The 23,898-nt window shown below is 43.8% G+C and overlaps 1 protein-coding gene across 1 annotated transcript in view; it reads right to left on the reverse strand.

The window, feature by feature from the left end:
* LOC139322860 (vascular endothelial growth factor receptor kdr-like) overlaps positions 1-23,898 on the reverse strand; it is a 197,599-nt gene that overhangs the window by 47,574 nt on the left and 126,127 nt on the right. The window contains exons 14-19 of the mRNA XM_070952110.1: positions 16,350-16,458; positions 13,376-13,669; positions 8,246-8,392; positions 5,337-5,462; positions 5,045-5,151; positions 2,854-2,989 (exon numbers count right to left, since the gene is read on the reverse strand). Coding sequence (XP_070808211.1) covers positions 2,854-2,989; positions 5,045-5,151; positions 5,337-5,462; positions 8,246-8,392; positions 13,376-13,669; positions 16,350-16,458 — 919 coding nt within the window. The remainder of the gene's footprint in view (positions 1-2,853; positions 2,990-5,044; positions 5,152-5,336; positions 5,463-8,245; positions 8,393-13,375; positions 13,670-16,349; positions 16,459-23,898) is intronic.

A 23,898-nucleotide genomic window follows, 5' to 3' on the forward strand; every position in this document is an offset into this window, starting at 1 on the left:
CAGGATGCTCTCCCCAAAATTTCTTAGTCAAAAAATCCTTTGAAATCCTTTTTGAAAGTTCATCAGTATAATTTTGTAACCAAACAGTGATTTTTTTTTCCATAAAAGGAAGGGAGGAAGGAAGCTCAGAAAGATGGGTTCTGCTCCCAAGAGCCCAGCCTGTACTTTCTTCGGATTTGAAAGAATTGCCATATTGACATACAAAGTGCATGCAAGAGAATCCTTTTTTTTTTTTTTGCAAACTATCAGAGTCCTGATAAACATGAAGCAGAAACTCTGCATCACATGCTAGAATATATGTATAAACTGAACCGAGTTTGTAAACATATGAAATAATACAAAACACAGGGAGAAAAAGACTCAAAATCTAAGGTTCATACATTTCAGGGAAATAAAAAACAGAATCATTTCCAGAATTCAGAAAAGTTTGCAAAATTGTGCATTGCTGAAAAGCTTTGCACGCATCCCTCAACCTTTATTATTCAGTTAAATAATTTGGTTTTTAGTAATCCTCTTCTTCCTCCTACCAAGGATTGGTAATCAAGTAGATCTAGATTGCTTTCACATCCATTGGGAATAGGTAAATTCGTGGGCCGAATATTAAAATATTAAGGAAGCTTAACAATGGGAAAGTACTAGTATAGCAAGCTGACATTTCATAGAGAAGTAGTGGATTTTCTAGCAACAGGGACTGCTGGAATGGATAAAATCCCAGGATTAATCTTTGTGTTACAATTAGTGAACCGCAAATGATTGAAAAATGATTCTTAGCCTTTTGCACTCTGCAGAATATTATGGGATTTGGAGATACTTCATAAAAACTTTATGGCCCATATCAGGTTCACTCAGGCTGGCAAGTAGGACTTTTGATTTATGAATACATGAATTGTTCACCAAGGGTAACAGACTGAATTTGTGCTTGAAACAGAAAACAAATTGGAATTCATAAAATTTCATTAAAAAAAAGAAAAGTGGGCAATAAGGCCAGGTAGTACAGGTAGTCCTCAACTTATGATCAAAATTGAATCCAGAATTATGGTCATCGATCATGACGGTCATTAAGCAGGTCACCCCATGAGCATGCCTGATTACTTTTTGCAGAAGCCATTAAGCAAATGCCATAGTTGTTAAGTGAATGTGGCTGTTATTTAGTAAGCCTGTTTTCCTCAATGGATGCTTTTTACACGAAACCAAAAGGAAATGTTCAAAACCGGCAAAAAGAGAGAGAAAATCATGGTCATGTGACCAGGGGATGCTGCAAACAACTTTTGGTTGCCAAGCACCCAAAATGCAATCACATGACAGTAGTGTGCATGAACAGTCACTAAGCAGTTGGTTGACTTACAACAGTTTGTTTAGTGACTGTTCAAAGCTCCAACGGCACTGGAAAAAGTGAGTTGTGACCAGGGCTGCTATTCAACAGGTTCTGACAGGTTCTGGAGATTTTGAGTAGTTTGGAGAACCAGCAAATACCACCTCTGGCTGGCCCCAGAGTGGGCTGGGGATAGAGATTTTGCAATATCCTTTCCTTGCCACACCCACAGAACCGGTAGTAAAAAAATTTGAATTTCACCACTGTTTGTGACCGTTTTTCACACTTATGACTGTTGCAGCACCCCGATGGCCACATGAACAAAATTTGGATGCTTGGTTCATATTTATGATGGTTCACGTGATCTCCTTTTGTGACCTTCTGACAACCAAACTCATGGGGAAGCCAAATTCACTTAACAACCATGTTCCTACATAACAATTGCCATGATTCATTTAACAACTGTGGCAAGAAAGGTCGTATAATGGGGCAAAATAGGGCCTTGATAGTACAGTGGTTTAGTGCACCCTGTTAATAACACAGCTGCCTGCAATTTCTGCTGGTTCGAATCTCTCCAAGGCTCAAGGTTGACTCAGCCTTCCATCCTTTCTAAGGTAGGTGAAATGAGGACCCAGTTTGTGGGGGCAATAAGCTGACTTTGTATAAATATACAAAAGGATGAAGGCTATTGCTTAACGCACTGTAAGCCGCCCTGAGTCTCTGGAGAAGGGCGGCATATAAATCAAATTAAAAAAAAAATTCACTTAACAAATGTCTCACTTAACCATAGAAATTTTGGGCTCAATTGTGGTCGTAAGTTGAGGGCTACCTGTATCTTGTCATCTCTATTTTATTCTCCCTGCCAATGTTTAGCTCTAGCAGGGAGCATGGAAAATAATTTTATTCTATTTCTTTCAAAGCAGAGATGAGGTCTAACAAATCTAGTTAAGGTTCTGCATGAAGCTGAAGACATCCCTTAGGCAGAGACACCTTTCAGATGTTTGGGGTGACAATTCCCATCATTATGCATGCAAAACATCTGGAAGTCATCTGGCTGACCACCCCTCCCATAAACAATGGATCCCAATCTTTATCATCGTGCTGAATCCAATGACGTACAAATGGACTATTAGCTGTCAAATCCATCCCAGATGTGTTCAGCTACAATTGCAAATTGCCAGCCAGCAGAGTCATTAGGAGTTCTTGGAAGGGGGATTTAGGCAGTAATCCAGCAGTATTCAAGGTTGGGTCAAGGACAATTTAGCACAGCCAACTCATTGTGGCCAACTCGCTGAGACCCACTCTCTCTGGGACAACTTGCCACAGGGCAAGTGTTACACTAATACCAAAGGAATGTTTTGGGACAAAATGAAATGTGAATGATAAAAATTAAAATAATGTTTGAATTATTTTAAATACTTAAATTGAATTGTTGCGAGTTGTCCAGTGGTGAGTTGGCTGCAGCAAGTTGGTCACGCCAAGTTGTCTCATTCCGATTAAGGTCACCCCCCAACACAGGAGCTTGCCTAGGTCCCACATACCCAGCCGCAGTCGATCCCTTGGGAATTCCCATTTGTTGCTGTCATAAGGAAGACGTTCGCACTGCTCATCCAGGGGCATCTCCTCTGGGTCCATTATGATGGACAAATACCCAGTTTTAATATCGGTGGCATCCGGCTGAAAGAAAAAAAGAAACCCCCTAAGATCAGAATTGGAAGAAGATGGATGGAGCTGATGAACACAGAATGAGGTTAGAAGACAGAGGCTCCATTCCTGCAAAGATTTGAACAAAGGTGCCCCTTCTTATTTATTTATTTATTTATTTATTTATTTATTTATTTATTTATTTATTTATTTATTTTATTCGATTTCTATACCGCCCTACTCCCAAAGGACTCAGGGCGGTGCACAGCCAAACAATAAAACACATCCATACAAAATTTAAAAGTAGAATAAAATCAAATTAAATAATTTTGGCTCCGACAAATTTAAAACCCCGAACTATTTTAAACCAATTTTAAAATTGAATGTATAAAATACTAAAAGATATTTAAAAATTAAAAATCTTTTATGAAAGAGGGAGTAAATTAGGCCAGGCCCGCCTGGTGAAATAATAAGGTCTTTAAAGCGCGGCGGAAGGTGCGCAGATCCAGGATCCTCCGTATCTCTGGGGGGAGCTCGTTCCAGATAGTAGGTGCCCCCACAGAGAAGGCTCTCCCCCTGGGGGCCGCCAGTCGGCATTGTTTGGCCGACGGCACCCGGAGGAGCCCCTCTCTATGGGAGCGTACTGGCCGGTGGGAGGCTATTGGTGGTAGCAGGCGGTCCCGTAGATAACCAGGTCCTAAGCCATGGAGCGCTTTAAAGGTGGTAACCAAAACCTTGAAGCGCACCCGGAAGACCACCGGGAGCCAGTGCAGCTCGCGCAGGAGAGGTGTTACATGGGAACGCCATGTCCCTCCCATTACCACCCACGCGGCCGCACTCTGCGCCAGTTGGAGCCTCCGGGTGCTCCTCAAGGGGAGCCCCATGTAGAGAGCGTTGCAATAGTCCAGGCTATTCTTCCTCCTAAAGAAGCACGAAAACCACCTTCTGCTCTTTTTCATCCACCAGCCTGTATTCTTTTTATAGTTGTGTGGATGTATAAATACTGTATGGGCTTGCCTAATCATCTGTAGTAAGTTAAATGGATTTCCAGGTAACTTGACATGTTTTTTTTTTATTATTTTATTTTTTTAATTTGATTTATATGCCGCCCTTCTCCGGAGACGTGCTAAGCAATAGCCTTCATCCTTTTGTATATTTATACAGTCAGCTTATTGCCCCCACAACTGGGTCCTCAATGTTGGCCTTCTATTCCACCCTTGCTTGGACTTTCACTTTCACTCTGCTGTTGACACAGCCAGGAATTGATTAACCCATTGAACAAGGATTAGGAAAATGGTGTGTTAGGAAAATGAGTCCCTGCCAACCTACTAAGCAAGTAGAGCTCAGAAATGACAGAGTTGTAGAATTCACACTTGGGAGATGACTCTCTTCCAACCTCTTCCAACTCTCTTGTACCCCCATGGTATTACAGTTGGGCAGAACTTTCAGAAGTGGTATAGGTAGTCCTCGACTTATGACTACAATCGAACCCAAAATTTCTGTTGCTTTAAAATGGGGAACTTTGCCCCATTTTACGAGCTTTCTTGCCACAGTTATTAAGTGAATCACTGCAATTGTTAAAATAAGTAACATGGTTGTTGAGTGAATCTGGCTTCCTTTTGACTTTGCTGGTCAGAAGGTCACAAAGGGGGATCACATGATCTCGGGACACTGCAACCATCATAAATATGAGTCAGTTGCCAAGTGTCTGAATCTTGATTTTGTGATCATGAGGATGCTGTAATGGTTGTAAGTGTGAAAATGACTGTAAGTCACTTTTTTCAGTACCATTGTAACTTTGAATGGCCACTAAATGAACTGTCTACAGGACTACCTGTACTTTAAAAAATGTGAGAGATGGACAAACTTCCTCTGTTTGAATCATCAAAGTAGCCGTGTCTTTTTTTCCTGGAATTGCGTGATTTAGAAGCTGCCTCCAGCTGCCTCTGCAGGACTAAACAGTTGTAGGTGAATGAAGACTTTTCTTTGTCATTTGTGGCACTATAGAAATTGGCTACTGAATCATTTTAGTTCTTTCAGCGTCTAAAGTGATTCATTTCTAAGCCTAAAACATGCGGATCACCTTACTTTTCTGAGTTTCCGTATGAAGAGGGTCAGAAGGAGCCAAAAGAGAGTGGCTGCTAAACCAGTGCAAACCAAGATGATAACTTCTATGTTGGATTTTTCTTCAGAGCCTGAAAAAGACACAAGAAGATTTTGACTCAAGATCCATTGATCCTCCACTCCATCAAGCTTCACTTGCAACAAACCATACCTGTATTTGATAGCTTTTAGTTGTTTAACAACAGTTAAAAGTGATGGGGTTTGTAGTCCCAGCATAAACTGTTGGAAACAAACCATTTCATCTTCTGCCTCTCACCTTCTATTTTAATAAACGCCCGGGTGCTGTCTTGACCCATCTCGTTGATCGCTTGGCATTCATAATGACCCTCGTCATCCTTTTTCACTCGTTCAATCACCAAAGTGTTGTTTTCCATGGAAATTCCTGGAAGAAGGAAGGGGATGATGGACAGAGGGGGAGAAAGGAGCATTATTTTCAATGCATCATGCATTAGAGAGTATCCCCACTCCCCCCATGAGAAATTGGTGCTGGAATCGCTTGGCCCCATTATGTAGCATCAGAAAAAAGAAGTCTTTGTGTGTGCTTGTAAACAGTCAAGATAGTGGCCACAACTACCACCTTCGTGGCTACTTTGAGGATTTTTTAAATCCCCTTGTGGATGCCTCTGATAGAAAAAGATCCAAGGACAGGTAAGGGTCCCTTCATTTGAAACTAATCAGCAGCCCATCTGGTCCAGTTTTATTTGTGCTGAAAGCAGGGTCTCTCCAAGATTTCAGGGAAAGACCCTCTTTTGCATTTTGACATTTTTAAAAGTTGGTTTTCAAGGAACTGAAAGCTAGCATGGAATTTTGTGTCCCTGTTGTTCTGTACAGGTAATCCTCGGCATACAAACTTTCATTTAGTGACCATTCAAAGTTATAATGCCATTGAAAAATGTTTTTCACACTTCACAAATATCCCCCTGCTCACGTGATCAAAATTCAGATGCTGAAAATTCATGAGCTGCTGTGGTGCAGTGGTTAGAGTGCAGTACTGCAGGCTACTTCTGCTGATCACCAGTGTTGTGGCTCCGTTGCCTGAGCCTGGGCTATCGACAGATGCAGACTGTGAGAGTGAGGGAGAGGAGTTGGCAAGGCCTCCCTCTCCAGGACCCTCCTCTCTGGCAATGCCTCCGGAGGACACTGAAGGCCAAGAGATAGGCCCAGAGCCAAACATGTCCCTGCAGCCACAGGTGGACAGCGACGAAGGAGATAAGTGCTGGCTGGATCCTCGATAGCGGCGCAGGGAGAAGCATGCGCAGCAGAGGGGAAGGCGTGCCAGAGATTAGCTGAGTCACTGGACCACACCCCGCAGGGTATAAATGTGGGTGTGGTGGCTGGTTCAGTTTGTGACGAGCAAAAACTAGAAATAATCCATGATCTCTGCATTACTGGACTTCTGCCTGCCTTGTCGGACTGCATTTGGACTAATCCTTGTATTGCTGAAACTTTGCCTTCTTTATCGGAATGCTTGCCGTCTAATCTTTGTTTTGTGTGAGTAAAGTCTGAATTGGCAGCTAGCCACTGGGTTGCTGCCAGCTTTATCTTCAAAGACTTTGTCATGTGGCTTATTAACTCCGGGCCGTCTGTGAGGGTGCGTGTGTGGGACGGGGACAGAACATCCAGCTGCCAGCATTTCGGCAGTTCGATCCTGACAGGTTTAAGGTTGACTCCGCCTTCCATCCTTCCGAGGTGGGTAAAATAGGACCCAGATTGTTGAGAGCCATATGCTGACTCTGTAAACTGCTTAGAGTGGGCTGTAAAGCACTGTGAAGCAGTATATAAGTCTAAGAGCTATTGCTATTGCTATTGCTATTGCTTGGCAACTGGTCATATTTATGACTGTTGCAGTGTCTTGGGGTCATATGATCCCCTTTTGCAACCTTCTGATATGCAGAGACAATGGAGAAATCAGAACCAATTTACAGCCACGTTACTAATTAACAATTGCAGTAATTTACTTAACAATTGTTGCAAGAAAGGTTGTAAGATGGGGCAAAACTCACTTAATAACTGTCTTGCTTAGTAAGTGAAATTTTGGGCTCAATTGTGGTCATAAGTCGAGGACTTCCTGTGTTGCTTTACATTGAAAGGGAATTCTAAGGCCTGCAACTTTGCTCTTGTCAGAGCAGTAGGCAGCTAGAGGTAGTTCAGTCCACATTCCTGGATCTCATCTTCACAATCACTGGGTGTATTTATATAGGAGGAGGAAGAGGAGCAGGAGGAGGAGGAGGACTGTGGGGTTCTTGGTGCTTTTTTTTTTTTTTAAAAAAAACGTTTTATTAGTTTTTTATTTTTAAATATACATCAATATCAATACGTGCTTTCTGAGCTTGGTTGTTTGCTTGGGTTTCATTACCCAACTAGGTAACCTCATCAGTGTGAGGGGGGTGGGTGGGATTTGCTTCAGTTGCCAAGTCCCAGATCGCAATTACGTGACTGCAGAGGTGTTGGGATGGCAGCAAGGCCCAACTGTAATCAGTATTTGTTCTGCGCTACTTTAACTCTGAACAATTGCTGAACGAAAGGTTGTAATTCAACAACTGCCTGTATATGGTGGAATGTAGCCTGGAGATTCCCAGGAGGGAGGGGCTGTATTCCCAGGAGGATGAAGTGATAGTAAAGTTTAGATAGTTTGAGATGAAGAGAGCCAAGCTGGCTCCTTTCTAGAAGTTCTCAGAATATATCTTTAATGATGCGAGTAGTTTGCTTTAGCTTAGCAAGATTCTGTCTATAGCTGAGGAAGAAAAAAAGAAACTGCTCAGAAGTAACTCTACATGTCTGTCTTGTATTTTGGGGCCTGATACTGTACTTTGACCTGGTCCTGCTATGTTGGGAACTGAACTTGGTACCTTGAAAATGAATTTTTTTTACTACTTATCCATGATTCCTCATTTTCCAATAGGCTACCTTCCAATAGATCAGTGGTTCTCAACCTTCCTAATGCTGCGACCCTTTAATACAGTTCCTCATGTTGTGGTGACCCCCAACCATAAAATTATTCCTAAAACCATTGAAAATATGTGTTTTCCAATGGTCTTAGGCGACCCCTGTGAAAGGGTCATTCGACCCCCAAAGGGGTCGCGACCCACAGGTTGAGAACCACTGCAATAGATCTTAACAGAAAGGAAGAAGCAAGAGTAGCAGCACCTATCTCAGAAGGCTCACCTGAAGCAGGGGTGATGCGGTGACCATTTTTCAGCCAAGCAATAGCAGGTTTGGGGGTCCCGTTGACTTTGCACTCCAGAATGATGGTCCCGCTCACGTTAACCTCCAAGTCGGTAAAGTTCTCCATAATGTAAGGCACCGTCTTAACTGCAAACAAAGGTAAAATGACATATTTTAACACCAAAAGTTATGCACTTCTGTGGTCACTGAGGCAACCCTGAACAAAAGAAAATAAGAAAATTATAAATATCAAATCAATTCAGCTTGGACACCACAGTAAATGTTGGCTAGAACAAAAATTTAAATTGTTAATATGAAGATGAACAAGATCCTCCTCTTCCTCTACCATAAAATGTCCTGTAAGCTATTAGTCCTCATGATTCCAAAGCTAAATACCAATTCAATTTAGTAATACCTGCTCAACATTTATAATAATAATAATAATAATAATTTTATTTCTATACCGCCCTTCTCCCGAAGGACTCAGGGCGGTGTACAGCCTATTTAAAAACACAAAAAACACGACAACAATTAAAATTTAAAATCATTAAATAATTAGGCTCCAATTAAAATCCCAGAATTTTAAAATACCCCAATTTAAAACATTATGTTAATAGCCCTGCCTGGCGGAACAACAGGGTCTTCAGAGCGCAGCGAAACACCCGGAGGTCGGAAATCTTTCGTATTTCGGGGGGCAATTCATTCCACAGGGCTGGAGCTCCCACAGAGAAGGCCCTCCCCCTGGGTGTCGCCAGCCGACATAACTTGGCTGATGGCACCCGGAGGAGACCCTCTCTGTGGGAGCGAACTGGTCGGTGGGAGGCTATTGGTGGCAGAAGTCGGTCTCGAAGGTACCCGGGTCCTATGCCACGGAGCGCTTTAAAGGTGGTAACCAACACCTTGAATCGCACCCGGAAGACCACTGGGAGCCAGTGCAGCTCGCGCAGGAGGGGTGTCACATGGGCACAACGGGTTGCACCCATAACCACCCGCGCGGCCCGCATTCTGGACCAGTTGGAGCCTCCGAGTGCTCTTCAAGGGGAGCCCCATGTAGAGAGCATTACAATAGTCCAACCGGGAGGTGACAAGGGCGTGAGTGACCGTGCGCAAGGCGTCCCGATCCAGAAAGGGCTGCAACTGGCGAATCAGGCGAACCTGATAAAAGGCCCCCCTGGCCACGGCCGTCATATGCTCTTCTAAAGACAGCCGTGCATCCAGGAGGACACCCAGATTGCGAGCCCTCTCTGTGGGGGGCAAAGATTCACCCCCAATAGTCAGCGATGGCACCTGCTGACCATATCGGGGCGCCGGAAGCCACAGCCACTCGGTCTTGGAGGGGTTGAGTCTGAGCCTGTTCCTCCCCATCCAGGCCCGCACGGCCTCCAGGCAGCGGGACATCACATCAAGGGCATCGTTGGGGTGGTCTGGGGTGGAGATGTACAGCTGAGTATCGTCAGCGTACAGATGACACTTCACCCCGAAACCACGGATGATCTCACCCAGCGGCTTCACATAAATGTTGAACAGGAGAGGCGAGAGGACCGACCCTTGTGGCACTCCCCATGCGAGATGCCTCGAGGTCGACCTCTGTCCCCCTGCCAACACAAACTGCGAGCGGTCGGAGAGGAAGGAGGAGAACCACCGCAAAACGGTGCCCCCTATTCCTAACCCCCTCAACCGCTGCAGCATGATACCATGGTCGATGGTATCAAAAGCCGCCGAGAGGTCTAATAGGACTAGGACAGAGGAGCAGCCCCTGTCCCGAGCCCTCCAGAGATCATCCACCAACGCGACCAATGCCGTTTCAGTGCTGTACCCCTGCCTGAAGCCCGACTGGTACGGGTCTAGATAGATAGCTTCATCCAGGTGCCGGGGAAGTTGTCGTGCCACCACGCTCTCAACAACCTTCGCCACAAAACGAAGGTTGGAGACTGGACGATAGTTGGCTAATTCAGCCGGGTCCAGGGAAGGCTTCTTGAGGAGGGGCCTCACTACCGCCTCTTTCAAGGCGGCAGGAAAGGCACCCTCACTCAGAGAAGCACTTATAATCCCCTGGAGCCAGCCTCGTGTAACCTCCCGGGAGGCCAGCACCAACCAGGAGGGACACGGGTCCAATAAACACGTGGCGGCACTAATCTTACCCAGAACCCTGTCCACATCCTCGGGAGTCACAGGATCAAACTCCTCCCAGATAACATTCTCAAGACCTGCCCTCGTCTCCTCCCGTGGACTCATCCAGTCGGAGTCCAAGCCATCCCGAATCCGAGCGACTTTATCGTGCAGGAATTGCACAAAATCCTCAGCACGACCCTGCAAGGGATCTTCCCGCACTCCCCCCCGGAGGAGGGAGTGGGTCACCCTGAACAAGGCGGCTGGGCGGTTCTCTGCAGATGCGATAAGAGCGGAAAAGTGGTTAGACTTTGCCGCTTTTATCGCCACTAGGTAGGTCTTGATATAAGACCTCACCTGTGTCCGGTCGGAATCGGATTGGCTAGTCCTCCAAATGCTCTCTAGGCGTCTTTTCCGACGCTTCATCTCTCTCAGCTCCTCAGAAAACCAAGGAGCCAGTTGAGATCGGCATCGGGTCAGAGGCCGCAAAGGCACGACGCGGTCCAAAGCTCCAGCGGCCGCCCTTTCCCAGGCGGCCACCAGCTCTTCAGTCGAGTCGTGTGCTAGGGTCTCAGGACACGGCCCAAGCTCCGTCAGGAACCTTTCGGGTTCCATCAGGCGCCTGGGACGGAACCATCTAGTTGGCTCCGTCTCCCTGCGGCGGGGGGCGGCGGTAGGAAAGTCTAGTTGGAGGAGCGAATGATCTGTCCATGACAAGGGTTTAATATCTAGGTCCCCTCTACCAAGATCATTCAACCACTGACCAGAGACAAAAATCAGGTCCAGAGTGTGTCCCCCTATGTGAGTGGGGCCTTGAACTAACTGGGTCAGGTCCATGGCCGTCATGGAAGCCATGAACTCCCGAGCCACCTCTGACGCCTCACCCGCGGATGGAAGGTTGAAATCCCCCATGACAATAAGTCTGGGGGTATCAACCGCCACCCCGGCAATGACGTCGAGTAGCTCGGGCAGGGTCGCTGCCACGTGGCAGGGAGCCAGGTACGTAGTCAGCAAGCCCATCTGCACCCCACGGCCCCACTTTACACAGAGGGACTCACATCCGGCTATCTGAGGAACAGTGGTCTCCCTCGGACAAAGACTTTCCCTAATAATCACCGCCACTCCCCCACCCCTCCCCTGGGCCCTTGGCTGATGAAATGCACGGAAACCTGGTGGGCACATCTCAACGAGGGGGACCCCCCCCTCCTGGCCCAACCAGGTCTCCGTGATACCTGCCAGGTCCGCACCCCCCTCCGAAATAAGGTCACAAATGAGGGGGGCTTTATTAACCACCGACCTGGCATTACACAACATCAGCCGCGGACCCAGGGCCTGAGACTCTACACAACCCAGGACACGAGTCACGCATCGGGGGCCGGAGTGCGCAATCGCTCGTAAACAGCGTATGCGCACCCCCGACACTTGATATGGCCCCCTGCGTCCGTCATACCTGCCCCTCCCACTCATTATTTCAATTTCACAGCCCTTCCTGTCATCCCCCTGCTTCCCGGTTGAATTTCCTTTCGCGACCCTCCTGCTGCAACTAATCGACCCATCATCCCGCTCGGTTGCTATCTGGACCCCCCCAGGTCCGCTTTTACAACCCCCCCCCTCCCTCCCGGGTCCCCTTAAAATTTTTTTTAAAAAATTTTCCTAAAAAACCCCTCAACCCCCTCTTCGCTACATGCCATCTCTCGGGGTTCCAAAGCCCGTCATCAAGATAGGCCCTCGATAATGTGCTTTTTATGCTTTTTCCTTTTCTCCCCATTAAGGAATGAAATCTGGGACCCCATTCCACTCCAATCCTTCAGTCCTAACCCCAAAAAGAACGTGTGATGAGTAAAAAGAGCCTTGATAGTACAGGGGTTTAGTGCACCCTGTTATTAACACAGCTGCCTGCAATTTCTGCTGGTTCGAATCTCTCCAAGGCTCAAGGTTGACTCAGCCTTCCATCCTTTCTAAGGTAGGTGAAATGAGGACCCAGTTGTGGGGGCAATAAGCTGACTTTGTATAAAATATACAAAAGAATGAAGGCTATTGCTTAACGCATTGTAAGCCGCCCTGAGTCTCCGGAGAAGGGCGGCATATAAATCAAATAAAAAAAAAAAAAAAAAGGTGGTTGTTTTTTTTTTTTAAATAATGACTCATCTCAGTTTATTTATGACACTTTCAGAATGAAAGTAAGTTTACAAGACAGGTTTGAGTCTCCCAATTGTATCTCTTATCAAACATCCTTTGTTCCTTGGGCTTTCTGATGTGCTGTTTTGTTTCCAAAACTAGTCCTGGTGTAGCTGACTTTTTAAAACTAATTTAACTTACTTTCATCATTTCATTCTAGAAAATTTTCCTTTTATTTCTTTGTTCTTCCCAGATTGAAGAAATTTTATCATTTCTACTGATTTGATTCCATCTCTAATGCTAATTGCATCTGATTTCCTAACACAAATTAATGTTGGTGAATTTGGAAACTTTGCTTGATTAGTATGTTTCTAATTATACAAACACATACAGAGGCTGGAGATAGATTGCATTTTAGGGTCAATTTTGCAAAGGCTGTCCCTTTGTGTAAATAGGAATATTGCCAAAATTGCACCTGCATATAAGTTGGAATATTGCTGGAATTGCCTTGTATGGCATTTTGCAACGATGTAATTCAAAACTGCTCGTAAATACTGTAAGTCCATATTATGGAAATATAAGAAAAAAATAGCATTCTCTTAGAGCAGGGGTCTTCAAATTTGGCAACTTTATGACTATGGACTTCAAGTCCCAGAATTCCTTACCCAGCATGGCTGCCTGAGCAATTCTGGGCATTGAAGTCCACAAGTCTTAAAAGTTGCCAAGTTTGGAGCCCATGTGTTAGAGCAGAGCTTCTCAACTTTGGCAACTTTAAGATGTGTGGACTTCAACTCCCAGAATATATCTTAAAGTTGCCAAGGTTGAGAAATACTGTATTAGAGAAAAGTATAGGCCACATAGTGGCCAAGAACATGATGGGACAGATGTTGCCACCCTTCTTACATTTTATGCTGAGCATGGTACTTTTCTCCAGCTGCTTGGTGCGGTTGTGGTAGCTTGATGCTCGGCACTTGTAAAGCCCTGCGTGAGCCTGGGAGACATTATGGATGTCCAGCACTAAGGAGATGGAATAGTTGTCCACCTTCTTCTGGGTGAGAGCTGTAGGGACTTCCTGCAAGGTGGGGTCGTACCAGATGAGGTGATCGTAAAGATACTTGGAGCACTTGCAGGTCATCTGGACATGGCTGGTCACAATAGCTGTCATTTGGGAGTCTGCCTCCAGGCTGGATTGCATGTCTGCAAGAAACACCAGAGAGAAGCAGACCAATTATTTATTTATTATTATTTTTTTTAATTTGATTTATATGCCGCCCTTCTCCGAAGACTCAGGGCGGCTTACAATGTGCTCAGCAATAGCCTTCATCCTTTTGTATATTTATACAAAGTCAGCTTATTGCCCCCACAACTGGGTCCTCAATTTACCTACCTTAGAAAGGATGGAAGGCTGAGTCAACCTTGAGCCTTGGCGAGATTCGAACCCTGCAGTAATTGCAGGCAACTGGTCTTAATAACCAGCTTAATAACAGGGTGCCTTAAACCCCTGTACTACCAAGGCTTATTTATTTATTTATTTATTTATTTATTTATTTATTTATTTATTTATTTATTTATTTATTCATTCATTCATTCATTCATTCATTCATTCATTCATTCATTCATTCATTTATTTCTATGCCGCCCAACTCCCTGGGGACTCTGGGCGGCTTACAACAAAAAATAATGTGAACAATATACCATAAAAGTTGTTTTAAAAAAAACATTAAAAACCCATACACTCCATTCATGGCGGTCTCGCAAGATTGCAGCAACGAGATCAACGGCCCCAGGCCTGCCAGAAGAGCCAGGTCTTCACCGCTTTCCGGAAGGCCAATAGGGTGGGGGCGGTCCGGACCTCAGGAGGTAATTGGTTCCAGAGAGCCAGGGCAGCCACAGAGAAGGCCCTCCCCCGCGGGCCCGCCAGCTGACATTGTTTAGCCTGACGGGACCCGGAAGAGACCCTGTGGGATCTTACCAGTCGCTGGGAGCGATGCGGTAGAAGGCGGTCTCGAAGATAGCCTGGCCCTAAGCCATGTAGGGCTTTAAAGGTAATAACCAACACCTTGAATTGTGTCCGGAGACCAATAAGGGAGCCAGTGCAGCTCACAGAGAATTGGTGTAATGTGGGTGTATCTAGGTGCACCCACAATAGCTCACGCGGCTGCATTCTGGACCAACTGTAGTCTCCAAACACTTTTCAAGGGTAGCCCCATGTAGAGCGTGTTGCAATAATCCAACAGTGAGGTGACAAGGGCATGAGTGACTGTGAGGAGAGCCTCCTGATCTAAGTAGGGTCGCAGTTGGTGCACCAAGCGAACCTGTGCAAAAGTCTCCCTAGCCGCAGCTGTCAGATGTTGCTCTAATCTTAGCTGTGAGTCTAGGAGGACACCCAGATTGCAAGCCCGTTCTGAGGGGGACAATTTCTCCCCCCTCAGGACCAGAGATGGACAATCGACATAGTCTTTAGGGGGCAATACCCACAGCCATTTGGTCTTGTCTGGGTTAAGTCTGAGCCTGTTGACTCCCATCCATACCCTCAGGGCCTTCAGGCACCGGCACATCACATCCACTGCATCACTGAACTGACGCGGGGTGGAGATATACAGCTGGGTGTCATCAGCATATTGCTGATATCCCACCCCGTATTGTCGGATGATTTCACCCAGCAGTGAATTTGGACCCAGATGGAGCTGAGTATATGGAGGATTTCCTTATTTCCACCCCTGAGAAGAAGGCTTCAGAATACAGGTAGCCCTAGACTTACAACCACAATTGAACCCAAAATTTCTGTTATTCAGTGAAACATTTGCTAAGTGAGTTTTGCCCCATTTTATGACCTTCCTTGCCACAGTTGTTAAGCGAATCACTGCAGTTGTTAAGTTAGTAACCCGGTTGTTAAGTGAATCTAGCTTCCCCATTGACTTTGCTTGTCAGAAGGTCACAAAAGGGGATCATATAAACCAGATACCAAATGTCTGATTTTTGATCACATGATCAGATGCTGCAAAGGTTGTAACTGTGAAAAATGGTTGTAAGTCATATTTTTCAGTGCTGTTGTAACTTTGAACAGTCACTAAACAAACTGCTGTAAGTCGAGAGTACCGTGTACAGTGTGAGAGTACAGTGCATGGTTGGAGAACATGTTGTGGGCACTTCCACAAAATTGTGACAATTAAGGAAGTGATTTAGCATCGTGTGACTTCCAGTGGGGCGTCAAAGGCTGGCTTTCAAGAGCCCCCAAACAAGAATGGGAGACCCTGAGCAAAGAGTGTCCCCCATCTCTATAGAAGGGAAGGACTGAGAGCAGCATTAGATGATGAGAAAGACATGCTCCTATGCATCAGAAATGCAGAAGCAGTTATAAAATATGGAGTGCTGATTGGTGTGTGGGATGGAGAGGAGGAGTGGAAGAGGAAAGGAGAGGAGAAGAAGGAGAAGGAGAGGAGGGGAGAGAGGAAAAGGAGAGGAGAGCCTTTTTATATAATTTATCTATCTATCTTGATGGCACAGTTGCCTAGAGATGGAGCTCTCGCCTCATAATCAGGAGGCTGTGAGTTCGATCCTAGACAGTGGCAGGTATTTCTCTCATTGGACACAATGAATAATTGTTTGCTGTGAACTCCAAATAGGTGTCAGGGTGTCTGGACAATAAACATTCAAGCTCTGTTTGGTCGCCCTGATTGCATCCCAATGCAAGGGATTACAGTGTCATTAAAAGAAAAAAAATTCTATCTATCAGTTTGTTTATCTGTAAAGGGGTTTTGGTTGCATGATTATAGCTGCCATCTTGCCTTTTTTGACCTGAAAATCATTGCAGGTTGCATCTTCTGAGCTTCCACCAGATATTTCTTGACTTTTGGGGGTGATGCACATTCTTTACCTGTGATGTAGAACCTGATGCTTCTCTCTTCGGTGTCCAACTTGTTGGAAGCCACACAGTAATAGATTCCAGAGATGTTGCTTGATGTCATGGTCAAAGTGCTTAAAACCTTCCAAAGGAAAAAGAGAAAAAAAGAGATTACTTTCTGATGAAACATTTCCCTATATTCACAAAAAGCTGCAAGGACATTGCTTGGTGACGTAGAACAAAACAGAGTTGGCACTTCCCTTTGCTTGCAGTCAAGACCGATTGTAAAAAATATTTCAAACGCTGCAGATTATTCATGAATGAAAAGTACACAATGGACTTGAAACAGTTAATGGTACAAAGAGGGCATCAAATGGCTTATATCAGGGGTCTCCAACCTTGGCAACTTTAAGCTTAGCTGGCTGAGGAATTCTGGGAGTTGAAGTCCACAAGTCTTAAAGTTGTCAAGGTTGGAGACCCTTAGTTTATATGAGCCATGGTGGCACAGTGGTTAGAATGCAGTACTGCAGGCTGACTCTGCCCACTGCCAAGAGTTCAGTTCTGACTAATTCAGCCTTCTGTCCTTCCAAGGTCGGTAAAATGAGGACCCAGATTGTTGGGGGCAATATGCTCACTCTGTTATGTTCTTAGAGAGAGCTATAAACTACTGTGAAATGGTATATAACTCTAAGTGCTATTGTTATTGTATAAACCTTAGTGATTGATTTAAAAAAAACTTGTAACTTTCTTGGAGGAAATTAGTCTCACAAAATGAGAGTGGTTATTATAAAGGTGGCTCAATTTCCTAAGAACTGGTAATACAGGTAGTCCTTGACTTACAACAGTTCATTTAGTGACTCTTCAAAATTATAACAGCACTGAGAAAATGGACTAATGACTGTTTTTCACATGACCATTGCAGCATCTCCTTGGTCATGTGATCAAAATTCAGACACTTGGTAACTGACTCATATTTATTACTGTTGAGTATCCCGGAGTCATGTGATCCCCTTTTGTGACCTTCTGACAGGCAGAGTCAACTGGGGAGCCGGGTTCTCTTAACAACCATGTTACTAACTTAACGACTGCAATGATTCACTTAACAACTGTGGGAAGAAAAGTCATAAAGTGGGGCAAAATTTAAAGCGCTCCATGGCTTAGGGCCAGGATATTTGCGAGACCGCCTGCTGCTACCGATAACCTCCCACCGGCCAATACGCTCTCACAGAGAGGGCCTCCTCAGGGTGCCGTCGGTCAGGCAATGTCGGCTGGCGGCCCCCAGGGGGAGAGCCTTCTCTGTGGGGGCATCCGCCCTGTGGAACGAGCTGCCTCCTGGAATACGATTGATCCCAGACCTCCGTACCTGATCTGTCCCCGTACCCACACACACACCAACACAGCCAGTCGAGGGTTAAGGAAACACTTTGGAACGCACCCAGGTCTTATCTCCCACTTGGCAGCGATAGACACACCGTCTGCCAAGTGACTTTATTTTCAAAGTAAAACAGAAAGATAAATACTCAAGAGTCCAAATGTCCGACACTTTAAATCTTTCTCTCAGCAGTTCCGGACGAGGCTTTAGTGACTATCCAAGGTTTGCTTTGTTCGTCACAAGGATCCTTGACCACCACCCTCTATTATATAGTCTTTGGGGTGTGGTCCAGTGACTCAGTTCTACTCCCTAGCACGCCTCCTAAGCTGCTGCAAACGTTTATCACGCCTTCGGAGGCGTGCGTCCAGGAATGATGTTTCTTCATCACTCTGATCTGAACCAGCTGTCTCTTCTCCCTCGGCCGGCACTTGAGACAATGCCAGAGGGGAGGGGCCTGGAGAGGGAGGCCTGGCTGACTCCTCTTCCTCATGCTTGGAGCTTTCTTCCTCCGATGGGACAGGCTCAGAGGGCGGGGCCACAACAGTACCTTCTGTAAAGCCCTGAAGATGTTTTTATTCTACCAAGCCAGCCTAACCTAAATGGTTCTTAATTGGGATTTTAAATTTTATGGATTTGGGGGTTTTAAATTGGGAAGCTAATGATTTAATTCTTTTTTAATTATCTTAACTTTTGTATTTGTATGTTTTTTAATTTTGGCTGTTCACCGCCCTGAGTCCCCTCTGGGAGAAGGGCGGTATACAAATTAAATAAATAAATAAATAAATAAATAAATAAATAAATAAATAAATAAATAAATAAATAAAATTCCCTTAACTGTTTCACTTAATAAGAGAAATTTTGGGCTCACTTGTGAAATCAAGGACTACCTGTGTAAGATCTATTTCTAAAGTCTGCCCAAGCATGACCTCTTGGGAGATTTTGTTGAAGCTATTAAAAAAAGAAAAAAAAACTCAGAAGGATAAAAGGGTAGATTTCCTTGTAAGACAAGTTGATATTCATGTCGGACACGTGGAGGAATTTGCACAACCCAAAGTCCTATAATTGGGGGTGTAGGCATGGACAGACTTAATTAGGAACTAACCAATTTTGTACCTAGGATGGCGTAACGCAGCACCTTCTTACCCAGAAATCAATGTGGCCTTATTTTTGACATGATTAAATTAGACTGATAAATGTACTCTTTACCTGCGTGTTGTAATTCCAGTTTGTGAACAAGGTATAATTCAATGTAAACTTCTAATAAGGGAAGTGGGAGCCTTTTCAACCAATGCCACTTGCCAAGAATGCTGGACCACGGATCCCTTAAGGACTCCCTGGCCATCCTGATCTGGATCAGTTCTTGTGTTTACTTCGAAATAGGGTGAAAAAAAGATGTGGGTGACTAGAGGAAATTATAGATGCTGAAATATTATTTTTGTTCATGAATTCAGCTTTCCTAATTATTGATGACAATATCAGGATCGAACATATATAAACAGGTTTGCATATATATGTGTATGTATGTATGAGGATTAGCAATGATTCTGTTTTAGCTTCCTAAACTTCTCTCAGGAGCTTTGAGCTGTGGTCCTGGTAGTGCTTTTCTGCTAGGTTTATCTTGTAAAATGAATTAACCCAAGGCAAAATACTGACCTGACTCATATCGATGGGCTGAAATATTAGATCCTCTAAAAATTTTATCACACAATTGCTACACTCATCTAGAAGTCTTAACTTCCATTTGGCTTTCAATTTTTAACTCTCTTATTATTTTTGGAGTGATGTTAATACTAAAGCCAAATGAGGTTAACTTCTAGATCAAAGCATTCTACCTTGAGCAGCTGGCAACCATTCTTCCTTAAAAAAAAGAAAAATCAGAAATAGTTCATATGGATTGCCTTGGGAAATTTTCTGTTCCCCATGCTCCTACTTCTGGAGTTCCTGGAAGAGAAGAGCTGGCTTTTTCTGGCTTTTATTGTCATCCAAACATGAAAGCAATTACACTTTAATTAGGGAAAAAGGCTTTCTTTTTTCCTTGTTAGGGTTCTGATGAAAAATGTAAAATGAAGATGAGTTCACATTGTAATGACTGATTCTGGCATAAGGCCATTATTTGTGGAAGTGTTTTCAATCTGGGATGGCAAATTCCAGTGGTTCTCACTGTGAAAAGGACAATCTGACTTGTATCTGTCTCCACCTTGTAGAAAACGTTGTGGCGGGTTTTTGTCATTCAGCAAGATTGTTGAAGTAGCAGCAGATGCCCAGAGAACTAAGCAAGAGAATGACTCTTGACCTCCTCTGAAAGGACATATACCCCAAGCCCACCAACTCAGATCGAGGAACAGCTATATGGCAAGAGCAAACTTTCTTGAGGGTACACAAGAACAAAATCAAATTAAAAGATGGAGGAAGGAGACCACCGAACAAGGAATAACATTTAAGGAGGATACGCCTGAAGGATCTGACTTTCCTCATGCTACCTGGTGGATCCTGAAAGGTTGAGAGTCGGAGTGCCTAAATGTAAAACCAATATGCTCAAGTGGATGATCTTGGCAGATAACAACACACCATGTGAATAGAGACAGAGCCTGGGCCATCTTCTGGTATGTTGTCTACCAGAAATCAGCACCGATAATTATCTATTTTTGGCCAGTGACAAAGGCAAGAAGCTGGCTTCATTCTGGCAGTTTAAAGTTTGATCAAGAAGCAAGAAGGAGGAGGAGCAAGAGGAGGAGGAGGAGGATTATTGTTGGGGGTCAGGTTTTTGAAAACAGCCACAAACTTTGGCTATTTGCCCAGGTTATTTCAGCACAAACTGTTTTTCCTTTAGAGAATCCAGTTGCTTTATTATATTTGACGGCCTAACGTTTCCTGCAGAATCTTGGACTGTATCTAAGACTCTCCCTTTCCTTGATTTTACTTCACAGTGATCCTGTGAAGATTAGAGGGAAAGGAGGTGACTTCTTCTAGATCTCCTTTTAATTTCACACTTGAGAAGAGAGTTGGAGTTAGTCCTGGTCCAACACTCTAAACATTTTAGTAATGGTGATGGTCAACTTTTGTTTTAGCTTGGGAGAGCATATTTTGACTTGTTTTCCTGTTCTTGGAAGTACAGTTGATGCCACGATGCCCAGAAGGTGCATGGGCATGAGATTTTTAGCCCTTAACCTTCTCATGGGTTCTGGCATGTTCAGCTGTGCTCCTTGGCTTTCAACTACAACAGCAGATTGACTATCATATGTTCTCATATGCTAGTTTTCCATTCAGGCTCCTTGTATTCAATCAGACTTACTTCCAAGTAAGTGCACAAGGGTTGCCTTCATCAAAGGAATTATCTTTATTTATCTGTGTATCTATGTAGGTATTATAAACCACTCAGTTTGTTTATTACAAACTTCTCAGGAGTCCCTGATGGACTAGGATGTATATCATGTACACATAATGCTAGACATGTCACTAGAAGGCAAAATTATGAAACTGCATATCACATAATTTGGCCATGTCTTTGCAGGGGAATTCCTGGAGGAAGCAATTATGTTTGGAAGAGTTCGTAGTAAAAGGAAGCCAGGCCGTCAAAGAAGACGGTGGCTGGACACCATCAAAGCTGACACCAGCCAGAAAAACCCAAAAAAGCAGTGCAAGATGGGAGGATGTGGAGAGACCTGACCCATAGAATTGCCAAGAGTTGGACGTGACTAAATGGACAAGAACATCATCCTGTATGGTGCAATGGTGTAGGACTTGGGGATCATTCATCCAAAATGCTCTTGTGAATGAGGGACTATGAACACAGCACCTCCCTATAACATCTGACAGCAGCTGTGTCCCTTTCTGGGGTTATATAGAGAAAGTCATGGATGCTTTGAACTGTCTTCCACTTGCACGCCCACGTGCAAAGAACTATTTTGAAGCTCCAATTCAAAGAGCTGCACAATCCTAGTAAGTACATAAATAAAAATTTAAGTCATGTCACAGTGCAAAAATTCCCAGGAGATCAATTACTTCACAGCTCTTAAATCTGTATAGATAAGGAGTTTGAAAGCATGCAGTATAAAAAAGAAACAGCCATGCCTCTGTTTACTCCCAGGGTGACCTTATGATTAAAAAGAGAATAATTTATTATTGAAATGAGTGAGTGGGCCAGTGTTATTTAATTCTGGCTTAGATTATTATTTCCTTGCCTCTTTGATAGTTCAAACTAACTACAACTATTTAGAGATAAATAAAGGCAAAACAGCTATCTGATTATGGATTTCCTAAGGCCATGAAATGTTTTAATGGCTTATTTCAAATTTATCTGGACACTTAGTTCATTTGTAACTTTCTAAAATCAAAGTTTTAATTATCCTTTTGCTGTTTATTCCAAAAAGATGTTTTTAATTTCTAATTGAAATTTTCTTTAGCTAAGGAAGGCTTTTTTTAAAAAAATCAGACTTTTTGATTTAAAGTTTTCTAATAACTGAAAAGCAGTTAACAAGCAAATTTCCAAAAGTGACTAGAAAAGGAAGTTTAGTGGTACCTCAATACTCAACTGCTTTGAAACTCATCAAATTTGATATGAAGTGCATTCCGATGTGAGAATTTTGTCCCAGTACTCATCATTTGTTTGGTACTCAATGCACAAGCTAGAACTTGTCAGTGTTGGCTGCCTTGTGACTCACTATATTATTCCTTATGGGGAAAATTAGTTTGGTACTCATCATTTTTGATACTCATTGTGCCTTCTGGAACCAATTAAGGATAAGTACTATTGAGGTACTACTGCATGTGAACCGAGTTTCCTTTCAAAGGTGTTAACTGTGGTTTCAGCAAGATGGCTGCTCTCTCATCTCCCAGAGCAATAAAACTGCCAGAGACTGCTGTCTTGCAAGCAAAGCAGCAGTATGGAGCATTTGTGGGCAATCTCAAGTCCTGTCCTTGTCCAGAGAGGATTTATCAAAGAAACATTCTATTTGCTGGCTTTTCATTCCATGTGGTTGTTGATTCCACTTTTTGAAGCGATCTTCGGCCTCCCGTTTCTTCTTCCATATTTTGGAATTAATTATAAGGAATCCTTCCCATGGAAAAATGCTTTTGTTTTGATTTTTTTAAAAAAACCCATAAGATTTGAAAAGTTGGACACTAGAGGGAACTAAAGATTACAAACAAAGGAGAAGAGCACATAAACCCGATTTACAATTACAAAATGAAACAAAATATTTTAACATTAGATATGCTGAAGGATATTTTTGAACAATGTACTCAGAAGTTAATTTTAATAGTGTCAACAGAGACCTCTGCCTCTATGGAGAGATAAAAGTGCCTAAAAATGATAAGGAAGAGGGACATGTTCTACCTGGAAAGACTGAGACTAAGTTGAAAGTAGATTTACAAATGCCAGGCTACAAGAATGACATGGAAGAAGATGCTACACTCGAATACAAAAAAGCCCTAGAAGGTTGCAGGAATTGGGTATGTCTAGTCTGGCAAAGAGAAGGACTGGGGTGACATGAGAGCAGTCTTCCAATACTTGAGGGGCCATCACAAAGATTTGATTTTATCATAGAACTACATTTGATGTATAACATTGGAAAGTATTATCCATTTAGGCAAACATTATAAATGTCCTGCTGAACATTTCTGGTAATTACTGCCACAAAACAAAAGCAGGCTGAAAATAGAATTTTGTACAGGTAGTTCTCAACTTGCAGCCATCATTTAGTGATGGTTCAGAGTTCCAAAGGTGCTGAAAAGTATGGCTAGTCCTCATACTCACAACCGTCCTGGCATCCCTACAGTCATGGGAATATAATTTGGACAGTTAGTGCATTTACAATGGTTGCACCATCCCAGGGTCACATGGTTGCCATCTGCAATCTTTGCACTAGCAAAGTCAATGGGGAAGCCAGCAAGAAATCACAAGACATGGTTACATGATATCTCGCTTAATGACTGTAGCAAACTATGGTCATTGCTGTGTCCCAGTCTTCCCCTCTGGTCTTTTCCCCTATCGGATGCCAAAGAAGTGAAGACACATTCTGATTGGCTGACCATCTGACAGCTTAGTATAAAAGACCTGTCAGACGAGAACTCCTCAGCTGTTGTCATTAGCTGAGCAGCCACCTGTTAGCTACCTCTGTTAGCCTTCAATAAACCTGTTAGCCTTTGAAATATGTCTCGCCTCAGTCTGTCTGCCGCTGTTCATGGTACTGAACAGTCATAAAAGTGGGT

Source organism: Pituophis catenifer, unplaced genomic scaffold (assembly GCF_029215685.1).
Source record: "Pituophis catenifer annectens isolate HBS135680 unplaced genomic scaffold, rPitCat1.0.hap2 SCAF_11, whole genome shotgun sequence".
Lineage (NCBI taxonomy): Eukaryota > Metazoa > Chordata > Lepidosauria > Squamata > Colubridae > Pituophis > Pituophis catenifer.